At 45.3% G+C, this 17,623-nt stretch overlaps 1 protein-coding gene across 2 annotated transcripts in view; it reads right to left on the reverse strand.

Annotated features, from left to right (window-relative positions):
* Positions 1–17,623, reverse strand: part of VEZT (vezatin, adherens junctions transmembrane protein) — a 66,228-nt gene that overhangs the window by 39,816 nt on the left and 8,789 nt on the right. For both annotated transcript variants that reach the window (XM_040344116.1, XM_040344115.1), the window contains exons 2-3: positions 6,298–6,423; positions 4,903–4,992 (exon numbers count right to left, since the gene is read on the reverse strand). In XM_040344116.1, coding sequence (XP_040200050.1) covers positions 4,903–4,992; positions 6,298–6,423 — 216 coding nt within the window. The remainder of the gene's footprint in view (positions 1–4,902; positions 4,993–6,297; positions 6,424–17,623) is intronic.

Here is a 17,623-nt window from a genome sequence, read left to right on the forward strand (position 1 = left end):
TTAATCTCGATATTGTACAACTCTCTTCTTCGGCCCTATGCTGCTGTTTTGGCCTATAAACTTAAAGATCGCTGGTCTGGGGATGTGGGGGAGCTGGAGGATGAGGAGTGGGAGGATGCTTTGGATGCTACCAAGGTGGTCTCACCCAGGTTGTCGGACCGTCTTACGCACCTATATATTTTACACAGGTCATATCTAACCCCCGCCCGGCCAAATACAAACCTGGGTAAAACCCGTTGTGTCCCAGGTGTGATAGCCCCTCCAGTACCTTTTTTCACCTTATGTGGTCCTGCCCAGTAATACAGGGTTACTGGTCACAGATTGTGAAATTCATTCATGACGAGATGGGGTCTCCCCTGACGTTGTGCCCTAAACAGTGTCTGTTGGGTGTGTTCCCGGACCCAGACTCGGACAAACACCATAAATTATTCCTCCAAGAGTTGCTATTCGCACGTAAATGGCTTCGGGCCCTACCCCCGTCTCTCCAGGAGTGGAAAGTTGCAGTTAATTCTGTGTTATCGTATAAAAAGGAAATCTATGCCCATAGAGGCTGCTCGGCCAAATATGACAAAGTGTGGGATGACTGGGTGAAGAATGCCGCTACGTGCAATGCCCTGCCTGACTGAGCTTGCTGACCCTCCCTCTTGGCCCGACTGTGTATCCTGGATGTGTGACCGGCTGGCCCCTTTGATCTCCCGTTTTCCTAGGTCTTCATGACTGCTTAATGGTATTCTGATGTTATCTGCACTGTACTTCCAATGTTCACTGTACGCATTGACTCCTGTATTGTACTTGCTTCACCTGCACAAGATGTACTGTTACATATTCTGTATGTCACTTCTCCTTTCAACTAATAAAACACCACGTTATTTGTAAAAAAAAAAAATGATCAAAATGAGTTTGTATTGTAAAAAAAGCATTCAAAGTACTCCTATAGTCATAGAACCAACAGAACTGCCATACCTGGCCTCTCCTAACAGGTTTACTTTAGTCATAGAAACTTGCAGACCAGTATAATGTCCAGTACTGACAGGCTTTTCTGTATATGTCAGAACTACTTCTCTATCCTATACAAGTCTATAGGAAAGCAAAACCAGCTGGAGGCAGGTGAAATGCAGGTCAGAAGGAGGACAACTGCAGATCAAATGCACCTGATGTTAAAAGCCTGTTGACACTGTCCCTAGGCCTGACTGTGGTAGTTATGGGTTACGGTTTCTAAGGCCCCTTTCACATTGAGGCATTTTTCATGCGGTACATCGCTAAAAATAGCGCTGCTATACCGCATGAAAAATCATGCCCTGTAGTGTTCAATGTGAAAGCCCGAAGGCTTTCACATTGAAGCGGTGCGCTAGCAGGAGCCCACCAAAAGTCCTGCTAGCCGCATCTTTACCGCGGTATAGGAGCGGTGTGTTCACCGATCCTATACCGCGCCTATACCGCGCCATTGAAATCAATGGGAAAGCGCGGTAATACCGTCTGCAACTCGGGCGGTATTAACCCTTTTTCGGCCGCTAGCGGGGGTTAAAACCTCACCGCTAGCGCCCGAATATCGCGGTAAATACGACGGTATAGCCGTGCTACAAATAGCGCGGCTATACCGTCACCGCGGCTGCACGCCTCAATGTGAAAGCAGCCTAAGACAAGCATTCTTTCTTGAACAGAGATGCAAGACATGCTGATTCACACAGACTAGAATAAATAAATAACGGATGAATAAACAGAGTCACACCTGAGTAAAACGAGTTCCGTCATTGAAGCCAGTCTTTCACTTTCACACTTTCAAGTAAATGAACATCTAAGAGCCCATTCACACAGGGGCAACAAGACTTCCAGCACGACTTTGGGAGGCAACTTGGACACGACTTGAGTATGAATCATCAGGCAACTTACAAGGCAACTTCAAGTTGCCTCCAGGACAGGAGGGTTTCCAGTGGCCAATCAAACAACAATCATCTCTGGGGGATGTAGGGGGAGGGAGGGGTTTGCCTGAGAAATGTATGTTCTCTTCCTGTATTGTTGCTTCAGTTAAGACAGTGATCAGACTTCTGTGGCGACTTCCATTGAAATCTATGGGTACAAGTTGCCTAGAAGTTACCTAGCAGTCGGATTGAAGTAGTACAGGAACCTTTTCTGAAGTTGGAGCGACTGCAGTAGTGTGTATTAAGACGGTTCCCATTCATTTTCTCAACCGTGCGACTTGGGACGACTTGAAGTCGGATCCCAGGTCGTCCCAGTGTGAACCGGCTCTTAGACGTAGGCTTTTCTCAGGGCAAGCTTCACATACTACTGTATAAAAGATGGAAAGGCTTACCACATCAGTAGATGGAACGTGAAATAAAGCTATATTCAACCCAAAAGCAAATATTTTACATATCGCACCTTACCAATTATTATATGTGGTGGTTGTATTTGGGGTTTTTTTTATTTTAGGCTTCCTTTCCTTTTTTTTTTACAACCATCAGCTTTTATTTATGCAAAACCTTTATCCCAAAAAGGACAGAAAAAAAATGGTTTGCTGTAACTACTGGAGTTCAGCTTCAATTTGTTAGTGCATCTAAATCTACTAGTGCATCTAACACTTCCCTCCCCCCAGATTAAAGGGACACTGAAGGTTCTTTTTTTTCCACTTTTAAAATAACAAACATGTTATAATTACCTCCTCTGTGCAGTTTGTTTTGCACAGAGTGGCCCCGATCCTCCTCTTCTGGGGTCCCTCCGTGGCGCTCCTGGCTCCTCCCCGCATCGAGTGACCCGTCGGAGAAACCCTCTCATTCAGGGCACCCGTGCAGGCGCGCTCCTGTGTCCTGCTGTTGCGTCCATAGACGCAAAAAACAGGACTCGGGCATTGCCCCCCAGGACATTGGATTTGATTGACAGCAGCGGGCTGCGCTGCGATCAATCTATCCAATCAAGAGCCGAGACACCAGCCAGAGAGGGTGTGCGTGTCTCTGGCGTGGGAACGAACGAGCTTAGGGGAGTAAAACAGGGGGGCTGGTGCACTACACTAGGTTTTTCACCTTAATGCATAGAATGCATTAAGGTGAAATACCAGGAGGATTTACATACAACCCATTATAATACAGGAGGTGTGTTACTGGCCAAATCACCAGGTGAAAATAGAGGAGGGAAAAAGACTTAGAAAAGAAAAACAAACAATGCAGCCACTACATCTAATGATTAGCAAGACTTTGAATGGTAACATACAGTATACAGAGCATGTTTTTAAAGAAAATCTAAACCCAAAGACAAAAAATGTAATATATTGCAGTTTGCTAGTTCTTAGATGTAGTGGCTGCATTAGTTTTTTTTTTTTAGTTTCTTTTATTTTCACCTGTCATCCTGCAAATGACACTTTCTTTGCTTATTTATGCATTTTATTTATCACAGGTACTGTAATGGTCACCACCGTTTACAATATGCCATTCCATCGCCCCACGACAGCTTGTCCGACAGACATCAGACACGATCCATTCCATTTCCCAGAATAACGAGACTCAAGCACAGCTCTGTTACTGGTTCCAAAATGTATGAACACTTTTAATGGTACCTTAGCTTTCTTATATACAGTAAAAATATGTCACAGTAATCAAAGGAACAAAGAAACACTCCACCCACACATCACACAATGGGGCTTCAATCACATTCTTTTAGATAATGACATTCAGAGGAGTTAATTATCCCCCAGACGTCCGACTCCGACAATAAGCGATTCACCTGCATAAAACACATTCCTATGTCAGACGTTTTGGCACCGGTCTGACATAATTAACATGACCTAATTACTACACCTGGAAAGTCAGACGTTATGACTTTCACCTGCTATTCGCATCACATATTATCATCAATAGTATCAATGGTGTCATTAGCATCCACGATGAAAGGTCTTTCAGAGCCAGACTCAATTAACACCTCAAAGCTAGACATCTGACCTTTACAGACTTAATTAGTACAATAGATGCAAACAGTATTAGCATCACAAAATGGACAATAGAATGTAATCACCGCAAGCCCCATCACTACAGCCAGGTAAGGTAGCTGGGAGGTGATGTAACATCAATTAACATCTCAACAGTCTATTGACCTGTTAGAGTCAGACTTTAACAACTTGTAATATTCCAAGATATCCTGCAAAACATGAATCATCAGTAATGTCCCATTTCATGTAATTTATAATTATAATTTCTTAGTCACCCTATGCCCAAAAGGGGCACAGGATGACCCTTGACTCAAGAGTCATTAGTGACGCTGGCACAGGAGTACCCCACATCCTTCAAAGGTCTCTGGGTGTCACGGGCCATTACGTTACAGGTAGAGCGCCATCAATTTACACAGCACTTTACATATATTATTCATTCACATCAGTGTCTACCCTCAAGGAGCTTACAATCTAAGGTCCCTAAACTCAAAGCCATACACACACACATACTAGGGCCAATTTAGACAGGAGCCAATTAACCTACCAGCATGTTTTTGGAGTGTGGGAAGAAACCGGAGAACCAAGAGGAAACCCACGCAGGCACAGGGGGAAGATGCAAATCCGGGCAGGTAGTGCCATGGTTGGGATTCAAACCGATGACCCTAGTGCTGCTAGGCAGAAGATCTAACCACTTAGCCACTGTGCTGAACTTCAAAACATGTCTACTTTTTTTTCCCCATCTCCATTACATGGGGTATGATGGGATTAGTAGTTTACACAGCAAGATAACTTCCTGTACTTGATGAAAATGTACTTAGTCTGAAAAAAAAAAGAAAGCAGCCACCACATCTAAGGACTAATAAGCTGCAATACAGAATATATTTGTTCTCGTTTTAGTTATGTTTTAAGTTAATACAAGCCATGTAAAAATAAAATACACTAAACACAAGTTCTAAAATAGAGGTAATAGCAAATACTTAACTTACCAACAAATGGACTCTTTCATCTTTTTTCTTTTCTGAAATAAAAGGGTTCCAGCTTTGCAAACAACCAAGCACTCTCTTGTATATGCCTGGCTGAAGACAGGAAACAAAAAAAAGGGAAAATCTTTATTGTGTTTATTATGTAACACAACACAATTATATAAATTTTCCTTGGAAAATTTCTAGGAAATATTACTATTACAACACTAACCCTGAAAACATCAGTCCTTCCCACCAACAATACACATGCTCGTAACTCCATGGTCACAGTTCAGTTACCTTGCTTAACCACTTCCATACCAGGCACTTACGCACCTTCCTGCCCAAGCCAGCTGGTATGCAGCACTCATGGGCACTCATAGGCGGCACTCATGGGTGGCACAGATGGGCACTGATAGGTGGGCACTGATGGACACTGAGGGGTGGCACTGATGGACACTGAGGGGTGGCATTGCTGGGCATCACTTTTTTAAATGTTTCCTGTTGTGCCCATGTTGCCAGTCAGTGCCCATTTGTGGGCACTGATTGGCATCTATTGCAAATATTTTTTTAACACGTGGATGGCCATGTGGTACATACATGGCCATCCATGTTGCCCCCTTCCCTGGTGGTCCTGGTGGCTTCCCTGGTGGTCCAGTGTGGGCATCAATGGTGGGGCTACGCTGATAAACAATCAGCGTATACCCCCCGTTAGGAGAGCCGCCGATCGGCTCTCTTCTAATTGCGTCTGTCAGACGCGAGTGAGGAAGAGCCGATCAACGGCTCTTCCTGTTTACATCGTGATCAGCCGTGATTGGACAACGGCTGATCACGTGCTAAAGAGCCTCCGTCGGAGGCTCTTTACCGAGATCGGAGATGCAGGGTGTCAGACTGACACCCCGCACCACCAATCGCCGAATCGCCGAGCTGCGCGCTAATGGAAATAGCTTTTCGGGAACTTTTTTTTAGCTTGAAAGTGCCTGAAAAGCACCTCAGTGTGAAAGGGGTCTTAGTACCACCGTCTGTCATTAACCTATTGTCCTGTACAGTGCTAAGACAGGAAGGGAGATGCTAGAAGCCAATAAAGTATGCTGTGCACACATGCATTTTAAAAGGAACATGCTAACAGTAGGAGAGAGCAGAAAGATGCCAGTCTGCTCCTGTTCAATCATTGTCCAATCACAGGCTGTGGCAGAGGGGGGACCTCAGTAGAGAAAAGCTAGAATCGCCTCCTGGTAGGGCTGTATAAATCTCAGATGGAAAGCAAATCCTATACCCTATTTTGTAACTTTGTATTTAGTGGTTTGCCTGGTTTTAAACTCGTTTTTAAAGTGTATAATAAACACAACAAAAAAACATACATGTGCAATCTTACATAACGTTTCTGGACATGGAAAATAAAAAAGGTATCAAGCACACCTCTGCAGTTGTGTTTCCCAGTCCTCGACTCCCATTCTCTGAAAGCCGCTCCTCTGGCGTCACCGCTGGACATATTTCAAAATCTGTGTGTCCCAAATCTTGCAGATACTGGTACAGTGGTGAATTCTGAAATAAACAAAATTGATTGGAAAGGGACAGTTTAATGTGTAGCAGAAAACCTGCATCCTGGTAAAATTACAGTATATAATTAAAGGCATAAAGAAAACATTATTGCTTTACCGGCCAACAAGCCTGGAACCTTCCTGGATTAGGCCAACACATACAAATGCTTACTTTCCTATCTGCTGTAAAAATGCAGACATTATTTAATCGTTGGCCCCTTTGTATTAAAAAGAAAAGAAAACGGTCTTGTCTGTGCCAAGCATTTTTGGAGTCCGCTATATACCAGGGAATTACAAATCAAATGCTTAGCCTACCGCTTTCATCTTGCCTTGAGCTGGCTACTTAGAACTTCTGATTAAGTTAATGAAGTGTTAAAATGTTATTAAAATATTTCACTGAACCAGATGTCACAAAGGTTTCAGACTGCCAACTAGTATGCCACTTGGCACTCTAAACCTGAACTGTTTTTAGAATACATTTTAGTGAATGACATTCTTGGGGACAAAAATAACACAAGAACATTACAGTGGAAATCCCCCCAACAGAGGAAAGACAGGAACAGTTTTTGGAAGCGTTTATCCATGCCACAACTGCTATAATTGTGCTGTACTTTTGAAAAAAAAAAAATTATATTATATTATATATATATATATATATATATATATATATATATATATATATATATATATATATATATATATATATATATATATATATATATAAATATATATATATATATATATATATATATATATATATATACACATACACACACACACACACACACACACACACACACACACACACACACACACACACACACATATACATACATACACACACACACATATACACAGTGCAATTATATATATATATATAATACAAATAAAAAGACAGGGTAAGGATTGGAACCTTTGCCAGGCAATAGTTTCTGCCTTTCCCCCCCCTGGGGAGATATCTTTACGTTTCCTGTCCAGAAAGTGAAGGGGAAGTGCCGTGGTTTTGAAGGCTGAAGGTTTTTCTTTATCTTAAGGCCTCATTCCCACTTGGCGGACTCCGTCGCTACGGAGTCGGCCTGCTCCCGTCGGCTCAGCGGGAGATCAGTCCGCAGATCTCCGCTGAGCCGACGATGACAAGCTCTTCTCTGCTCATTGAGCGGGGAGGGGCTTGTCGGGCACCGCTGTGTCCCTATGGAGCGATCTGATGAAAACGGACAGCATGTCCTTTCATCAGATCTTACCCGATCTGATCCGCATGGACGGATGGGGACGTGGCCCCCATACGTCTGTTTTTAGCGGGTCGGACGTCAGCGGACATGTCTCCGCTGACATCCGACGCTCCATAGCGATGCATGGAGCGGCCGTTCAGGTCCGCCGACAGACGGACCCAAACGGCCAAGTGTGAATGAGGCCTAATGGGCTGAAGCAACTAATCAATATAATCGATTATAAAAATAGTTGTCAACTATTTCCATTATCAATTAGTTCAGGGTTGTCAAGCTCAATTTCACAGCAGTCAACATTAGCATGAGTTCATTGCTACCCTACGCACAGAGTTCAGGGCTGCCCTGCGCACAGAGTTCAGGGCTGCCCTAGGCACAGAGTTCAGGGCTGCCCTGCGCACAGAGTTCAGGGCTGCCCTGCGCACAGAGTTCAGGGCTGCCCTGCGCACAGAGTTCAGGGCTGCCCTGCGCACAGAGTTCAGGGCTGCCCTGCGCACAGAGTTCAGGGCTGCCCTGCGCACAGAGTTCATTGCTACTCTACGCACAGAGTTCAGGGCTGCCATACGCACAGAGTTCAGGGCTGCCATACGCACAGAGTTCAGGGCTGCCATACGCACAGAGTTCAGGGCTGCCATACGCACAGAGTTCAGGGCTGCCATACGCACAGAGTTCAGGGCTGCCATACGCACAGAGTGTAGGGTTGAGGAATGTGCTACATACAGAGCGCAAGGTTTTGGGGTAAGCAGGGTTCAGGTCTCTTTCACAGGCTGTCCACATCTCACGTCGACCTCTTCTCAGCTCTTCCTTCACCCCCCAAAGTCTCTCTCATATCTCACCTACCCTGCCCAGCTCTAGTATGTACCAGCAAGATCTGCCTCTCTCTCACTTGCAGGGAGATCAATGGTCGGTATCTGTGCGTCCGGGCACAGATGGGGATCACAGTGCAGCTTACCACATGATGCCCCATTCCACACTGCACCTGTATCTCCCTTGTTCCTGCTAGAAGTGCAGGGCAGACAGGGATCTGTAAGAGCTACCGAGAAAAAAGCTGTCTTTGTAAACACAGAAGGCTTCTGCGTTTACAAGTAAAAGTGGTGAGTGGGGAGCAGAGCGGGAGGTGGTGAAACACAGTTCCACCACAATCTGGCTATAAAAAAAGCCCTGTGTGCAGGGGCCACAGTAAAAGGTCTGTGGTGCCGGATTTGGCCCGCGGGTCTTGTGTTTGACACAAAAGCATTGGTAAAAGTGGTGTGTAAGGGTTTACAATTAGGTAAGCCTATAATAAGGCTTACCTGTAGGTACTGTGAATATCTCCTAAACTTGCACCGTTTAGAAGATATTCACTGTACCAGCAAGTGCTGACGTGCTATTTCTTCCGCTGAGTGACGTCATCGTGGCTCCAGCCAATCACAGTGCCGGAGCCCGCAATACCCGGAAATAACTCCGGAGACATTTCGCCGACCTCATCCGTGTGCCAGGACCACTGCGGGGGCTTCGATCTAAGGTAAGTATTTTATAATGAGCTAGTATACTATGCATAATAGCTCATTAGGACTTGCATTTATTTATTTTTTTGGGGGTTTACAACTACTTTAATACACAGTTTTAGCTGTAGTTTCATTTTTTTAAGGTTGTGTACTTTAAAGGGGTGTTCCAGCCTTTTTTTAAGTTTATTAAAAGTCAGCAGCTACAAAAAGTGTAGCTGCTGGCTTTTAATAAACAGACACTTACCTGCTCCACGGTTCCAGCGACACGCCGGCCGGCGTCTTCATTCCTAGTGTGGGCACCCGGCAGTGACAGCTTTCGGCTTCACGGCCAGGCACCCACTGCGTATGCGCGCGGCGCCGTCCGATTGGACAGGCGCTCGCCTACAGGGAGGGGCTGCAATTAGGCGATTAAGCTAATCGCCTTACCAGCCCCTCGGCGGAAGGAGGAAGTGGGACAGGAAGTCCCCTTCTCCTGAAGCCCCCACTCCCCCCCCAAAAAAAAATTACATGCCAAATGTGGCATGTAAGGGGGCGAGGAGTGGGTTAAGCGGAAGTTCCATTTTTAGGTGGAACTCCGCTTTAAGGATATAAAAAAAAAAAAAACACCTTTGAGATTCTGAAACTTTTTTTCTGCTGTCACTCTTATGTTTCTATACATACTGTGGCCCAGATTCACGTAGACGCGCCCATCTTTAGGCGGGCGTAGCGTATCTCAGATACACTACGCCGCCGTAACTTAGTGAGGCAGGTCCCGTATTCACAAAGAACTTGCGCCCTAAGTTACGGCGGCATAGTGTAACTGTGCCGGCGTAAGCCCGCGTAATTCAAAGTCGGCTGGTGTGGGCGTGTTTTATGATAATGAATCGTGACCCGACGTAATTGACGCATTTAACGAACGGCGCATTCGCCGTCCGTGAACGTATCCCAGTGCGCATGCTCTAAATCACGCCGCAAATAGTCAATGCTTTCGACATGAACGTAATTAACGTCCAGCCCCATTCACAGACGACTTACGCAAACTACGTAAAATACGACGCTGTTCGTACGTTTCCGATGTCCATACCTAACATGACTTACCCCTGCTTTATGAGAGGTAACTTTACGCCGGCGTATGTCTTACGTAAACAACGTATCTTGATACGCCGGGCGCACATACGTTCGTGAATCGGCGTATCTAGCTAATTAGCACATTCGATGCGGAAATATACGGAAGTGCCACCTAGCGGCCAGCGTAAATATGCACCCTAAGATACGACGGCGTAGGAGACTTACGCCGCTCGTATCTAGGCAACTGTGAGGCGTATCTGATTCTATGAATCAGGCGCCGAGTTGCGATGGCCCGCACTCAGAGTTGCGACAACGTATCTGGAGATACGCCGTCGTAACTGCTACGTGAATCTGGCCCTGTATGTCCATTTATGCACTTGCAATCTTTTACACAAGGCACATGTACAGAGGTTGGACAAATATGGAAACACCAGGTAAAATGAACAAAACTGTTACCTAATCTGGTGTTGGACTGCCTTTGACATCCAAGGCGGCCTGAATTCTCCTAGGAACTGACAAATACAAGTCTTGGATGATGATGAATAATGGAATCCGATACTACTCTTCATGCAAAAAATCGTTCCAGTTCTTGCAGAGATGCCGAAGGCAGTAAAGGAGCCCAAAACTTCCTCCAAAATTGACCAAAGTGGCTCTATGATATTGAGGTCTGGTGACTGCGGCGTCCAGGGAAGGTGTGAGACTTCGTCTGCATGACCTGCTGTGTGAATCAGTGCATTTATCGGCTTGGTAAATGACGCCGTGTTCAGAAAACAATGTCTGCACCATGGGGTGCACGTGGTCGGCCAAAATTTGTACATAATCGCTGGCAGTGACTTTGCCTTTCAAGGTTGATGACGGGGCTTGCAGAATATTAAGATATGGCTGCCTAAACAATGATTGCGCCGCCACCTGGCTTTCCTGTTGGCACAAGACAGTCCTGGTCGTAAGCTTGGGACAGTGTTCGTCACATGCCAACACGTCTGGTGGTTGGGAACAGTGTGAAGCTTGATTCATCGGACCATATTACAGTCTTCCATTGATAGTCCGCGATTTATGGGCGTTTCACTACTCTTACCTCTTCTAAACATTATACAATAGTAGAAAAGTGCAGCGCAATGCACAATAAACACAAGAGAATATAAAAGTAACATAAAGTCCAGAAAAAGTCCTTATTGAAATGACTACAAGTCTCATAAATTTCAGAAAAGGCTTCACCGGTGAAAATCAAACAGCAGTAATATATGGTGACAGAACCTCTACCTCAGGTAGTATGTCTACGCTCACCTCACTGCATAGACTCCTGAGCTAACAGGCAGTCAATGGTGCTAGCAGATCCCACACAACAAAGGTAGGTTGGCTGGTGTAATTCTATGGGAACGGATGACGTCATCCAAGCTTGGCTTCTAAACATTAATATCAGTCATACATGACTCCATATTACTAGCAGCGCACGCAGCAAATTACGAAAGTAAGGCTTCCCATCTGTTAGCTAGAAGGGGAAGGGGAAAAGGGGGCCCCTTCTTCACTCATGGGATGGTGGCGGTAGGAGTTTCAAGTCGGTAGGAGATTGTGGTAGGTCAAAAAAGGTCAGCTGATTTGGAATGTTCTGGAAGGTCTAGGGCAGGGTTCGACAAAACCCGGGCGCCAGGTCGCAATTGCGACTAGAATTGGCGAACTGGTGTCTGGGGCGGCACAGCTGGGGTATCCTGTGTCTCCATGCGCCCCCGCCTCACAATCGCATCGGGCCGCGCCAGCCGGTAATTAACCACTTGCCGACCGCGCACCGCCGTTATACGCCCACAAGGTGGCTCGGCTGGGCGAGAGCACGTAGTATGACGTCCTCTCTCGCAGCCGCCACTAGGGGCGCGCGCGCGCCCCCCGCTCGCCCCCGACTCCCGTGCTTGTGCCCGGCAGGCGCGATCGCCGCCGGGCACACGCGATCGCTCGTTACAGAGCGGGGACCGGGAGCTGTGTGTGTAAACACACAGCTCCCGGTCCTGTCAGCAGGGGAAATGCTGATCTTCGGTTCATACAATGTATGAACAGAGGATCAGTGTTTCCCCTAGTGAGGCCACCCCCCCCCCACAGTAAGAACACACCCAGGCATACTTAACCCCTTCCCCGCCCCCTAGTGTTAACCCCTTCACTGCCAGTGGCATTTTTATAGTAATCCAATGCATTTTTATAGCACTGATCGCTATAAAAATGCCAATGGTCCCAAAAATGTGTCAAAAGTGTCCGAAGTGAATAAAAGGCGTAAGGGGGTGGTGGCGCTGTCTCTGCTGGAGGCTGTAAGTACCGGATAGTTAGTACGTAATTGACTTTTATCAGACCCAATAGAGCTATAGTGGAGTAGGTCTAAGTGTGTAATAAATAAAGGTGCCTAAATAAAGTGCTCAGAGGAGGACTGAAACACAGTAATGTGTACCAAAAATTGGTATATAGTAAATGTGACTAGCAGTCACAAGTGAAGCAAAATGATTGTGAATCCATACAAAAAAGAAGCAATATAACAATATGGTGCAATAAACAGCGGCCTCACCGCTGACGGCCAGGGCCGGTGGTGCAAGAATGAGGTAGGATATAAAAAATAAAAACAGAAATTCCAAATAAACAGTCCAATGTGAAAAAATACATAAAACATATTAATTAATAGTCCATTCGTATTAAATCAGACAGTATATATATAAAAAATATATATATAAAGTATAGAAAATTTATATAGTTCGTGACCAAGTGCATCCAATCAAAGTGAGTATTCACAGTCGACAATTTGTGTGACTTCTCGCAGTGGCTCCGGTGCTCCCCCTCCTGGGTCCCCACTCACCAGAGGCACTCACCCCTACAGGGGTAAAGTGCATAAAATGATGGTATCCAAATCCCTCGCCTTTCCGGGTTTTCCGGGTGTGTTTCTCTGGTGCGGGTGGTACCGGGCCTTTTGAGTATCCAACTTCCTCCAGGGGAAAAGAAAAGGACTTCCCATAGGGTAGTATATTCAAAACAAGGGTGGTTTTATTAATAGTACCGCCGCAGTGCTGGCATGTACCAAAGCAAAAAGTTTTTACAAAGATTAAAAAGTAAGCAAACTAGGAATGAATTCCAATAAAAAATTAAAAATCAAAATAGGAGCAGATAGGCAGCTAACAAAGTAGCAAGCCTCCCAGCACAGCGCTCGTAACCAGTTGAATGAGTCCGCGCCAGCCTGAGGAACGGCGTGCGTTCCACCGTGAGATCAGCTGTGGTCCACTGGTTAACTCGGAAGTGCGTGCCGGCGTGCGTGTGTCCGCTCTACGTACGTTTCGTTTCAGTTACGTCTTCAGAAGCGGGTACACGCATGCCGCTGCCAGTGATTTAAATAGCAGACGTCACCATGGAAAGGTCCCTCCCACTATGCGGCGAAAGCCAATCAGGGATTATACTCGTGGAAGCCCATCCAATCAAGTTAGTTTAGTTGATTGACCCAGGACGTTCCTAGTTTCCATGGTGGGCGCCTACTAGCAAACAAAGTTAAACATTTCACACGGTAAATGTTACTGTGGCAGCATACTACTAAGATGATAAGTGATACTATAAGCTATATCTCCTTGTAAATCCCGTGGGCAACGGGTAGTTACAGAAGCTGCAGTCATGACTAAAGTTGATGCAGTAAATCAGACATGATAGACAGTGTAAGGAGAAGCTGTGTCCGAAGTGTCCGCCATAATGTCGCAGTACCGAAAAAAAAAAAAAAAAAAAAAAAAAAAAAAAAAAAAAAAAATCGCTGATCGCCGCCATTACTAGTAAAAAAAATATAATAAAAATGACATACAAATACCCCCTATTTTGTAAACGCTATAACTTTTGCGCAAACCAATCAATAAACGCTTATTGCGATTTTTTTTTACGAAAAATATGTAGAAGAAAACGTATCGGCCTAAACTGAGGAAAAAAAATGTTTTTTTATATATTTTTGGGGGATATTTATTATAGCAAAATGTAAAAAATATTCATTTTTTTCAAAATTGTCGCTCTATTTTTGTTTATAGCGCAAAAACTAAAAACCGCAGAGGTGATCAAATACCACCAAAAGAAAGCTCTATTTGTGGGAAAAAAAGGACGCCAATTTTGTTTGGGAGCCACGTCGCAAGACCGCGCAATTGTCTGTTAAAGCGACGCAGTCCCGAATCGCAAAAAGTACTCTGGTCTTTGGGCAACAATACGGTCCGGGGGGTAAGTGGTTAAGGCTGCCGGCTTTGCGGCCTTCTGCAGGCCTATGGTTCTGTCTGTTCTCTGGTGCCATCTTGTGGTGGCCGTTGGTATGACAAGACAACCAGCAATGCTAATGGAGCTTCCCCTGTCTGTCATCACCTTCCCTCTAATTAGAACCCCAAACATTATATATATTTTTTATTCTAACACCCTAGAGAATAAAATGGCGGTTTGTCACACCGTATTTGCGCAGCAGGCCTACAAGCGCACTTTTTTTGGGAAAAATATAAATGTTTTAATAAAAAAAAAATAAGACGCCAGTAATGTTAGCCACATTTTTTTTTTATATTGTGAAAGATAATGTTATGCCGAGTAAATTGATACCCAACATGTCATGCTTCAAAATTGCGTCCGCTCGTGGAATGGCGACAAACTTTTACCCTTTAAAATCTCCATAGGCGACGTTTAAAAAAATTCTACAGGTTGCATGTTTTGAGTTACAGAGGAAGTCTAGGGCTAGAATTATTGCTCTCGCTCTACCAATCACGGCGATACCTCACATGTGTGGTTTGAACACCGCTTTCATATGCGGGCGCTACTCACGTATGCGTACACTTCTGCACGCAAGCTTGGCGGGACGGGCGTGTTCCTGGCTCCTAATTTTTTTAAGCTGTCTCCTAGATTCCAAGCAAATTTGTCAAGCCCTGGTCTAGGGGGTCCTATAGGATAGATCATTTAAGGTCACCTGACCCCCAACAGAACATTCTAGAAACTCCCAGGACCCCTATTTATGCAAGAGGCTGAGTGGGGTCCTTGCCAGTCACCAGAGAGATATTTGATGAGCGCCACACTGATTTTGTTTACAGTTTTAAAGTATTTATTGATTAAAAGAATTTAATTTTTAATGGTTAATATTTGTGAAAAACAATAAACAAGGCCGTGGCCGTTATTAACCCAATTTGTAGTGTTTGTATGTTTGGAGTTTATGCCGCCTACCATCCCATGTTACTTCACTTCCACTTTCAACGCGAAACATGTCGTGACTTTCTCACCTGTAAATCATGTAGCGTTTCCATATTTTTGTTCAACCCGTGTATATGCCATGGGTGCCCTATGGTTACACCACTACTGTGTGTGCTGATCTTAGGGCAACACCTCAAACCACTAAGGCAAAATACTGAAAAGGAAAATCTGCCTACATGTGACCAGGTTTACCCGGGCAGGTCAGACAGGTCATAGTCACTTGAAGTGGCATGAGTCATATTAATTTCCTTATACATATCTTCACTGCTCCGGGACAAATCCACTGACTGCCTTGTTACCTGTCTAAGTCTCAGTTTACTCAGCAGCTGGAGTCTTGTCGGAGAAGTGCAATTTATGATCTTCTACCTGTGCTGGGAGGGGTCACCAGGAATCTACATGACACATCTGCGGATAGAAAAAGGTACTTCTTCACAGTGGAATTTCCTACAGAAGAAAGTCACCTGGCTAAAAATACCACATTATGAATCAACCACCGGAAGGTACTAAAACAGAAAATCACTCACTTTCCTGTTACGCAAAAAAAATACCACAATATGTAGGCAATAACTTCTAAACCATGTGCACAAACATTACCACTTAAATGTATTCCTCTAAAATCACAAGGGATATTAATCTGCTTTGAGAGCACCGAATGCCATGGGCGTCCGCTCCATAGGGCAAGGGGGAGCAAATGACCCCCCCTGGAAAATCAAGAAGGTGTTGAAGAGCTGAATTATCTCAAGAGCTATTTCACACTGCCAGCTGGCCGAGTTATCGGTAAAGCGCCACTAAAAAGTGTCATTTTACCATCGTTTTAGCTGCACTATTCGGTCGTTAGCGGGCACTTTTAACCCCCGCTAGTGTTTGAAAAAAAAAAAATTAATGCGACAGTATCACCGATACCAAAGTACCCCCCCCTGAAAAGATTTCAGCGAAAGCCCATGCAAAAATGCCTTTACAAACCCAAATATTACCTTGCAAAAGTAGTGAGAACATCAGCACTGTATTGTATATAGACTGGGTAGAGAGCAGAACTGTGGGAGGGGCCATCAAACCCACTCACTGCAGGAAACTACAGGAGGGGGCGGAGTCAAGACCCGTCACCCTGCACAAGGAGAGAGAGCAGAAGTGACCGGTCTATATTACAGAAAGCTCTGCACAGATGCAAAGATCACACAGGATTACTGCACAGATCTGGTAGAAATACACAAAGAACACCAGTATTTAAAGCGGGAGTTCACCCAATTCTTTTTTTTTTTCTCTTCTCCCCTTAGATTCCTGCTCGTTTTGTCTAGGGGAATCGGCTATTTGTTTTAAAATATGATCCGTACTTACCCGTTTACGAGAGGCATCCTCTCCGTCGCTTCCGGGTATGGGTCTTCGGGAGCGGGCGTTCCTTCTTGATTGACAGTCTTCCGAGAGGCTTCCGACGGTCGCATCCATCACGTCACTCGTAGCCGAACGTCGGTGCGGCTCTATACTGCGCCTGCGCACCGACGTTCGGCTTCTTTCGGAAAATCGTGACTGATGGATGCGACCGTCGGAAGCCTCTCTGAAGACTGTCAATCAAGAAGGAACGCCCAGTCCCGCAGCCCATACCCGGAAGCGGCGGAGAAGATGCATCTCGAAAACGGGTAAGTACGGATCATATTTTAAAACAAATTGCCGATTCCCCTAGACAAAACGAGCATGAAGCTAAGGGGAAAAGGTGTTGGCTATGGGTGAACCTCCGCTTTAAGTAAGAATACACATGCCTGTATTTAAACAATATATACTTATCCAGGAGTTAAAGTGTTACTAAATCCACAACAGTAAAATCAGTCTCTATATGCAGCATAGCATGCTCGTTATACTCACTGTGGAACCTAAGGGCTTAATCCTCTACATTGTGTAAAAAGGCTCTGGCCCCCTTCACATCCCCCCCCCCACATCATTGTCACCCTTCACATATGACCCCAAAAACACTGGCCCCTTCACATCCACCCCCCCACAGCACTGTCCCCCTTCACATCCCCCCAGAACACTGTCCCCCTTTACATCCCCCCACAGCACTGTCCCCCTTTACATCCCCCCACAGCACTGTCCCCCTTTACATCCCCCCACAGCACTGTCCCCCTTTACATCCCCCCACAGCACTGTCCCCCTTTACATCCCCCCACAGCACTGTCCCCCTTTACATCCCCCCACAGCACTGTCCCCCTTTACATCCCCCCACAGCACTGTCCCCCTTCACATA

The sequence above is a fragment of the Rana temporaria genome, chromosome 3, assembly GCF_905171775.1.
Source record: "Rana temporaria chromosome 3, aRanTem1.1, whole genome shotgun sequence".
NCBI lineage: Eukaryota > Metazoa > Chordata > Amphibia > Anura > Ranidae > Rana > Rana temporaria.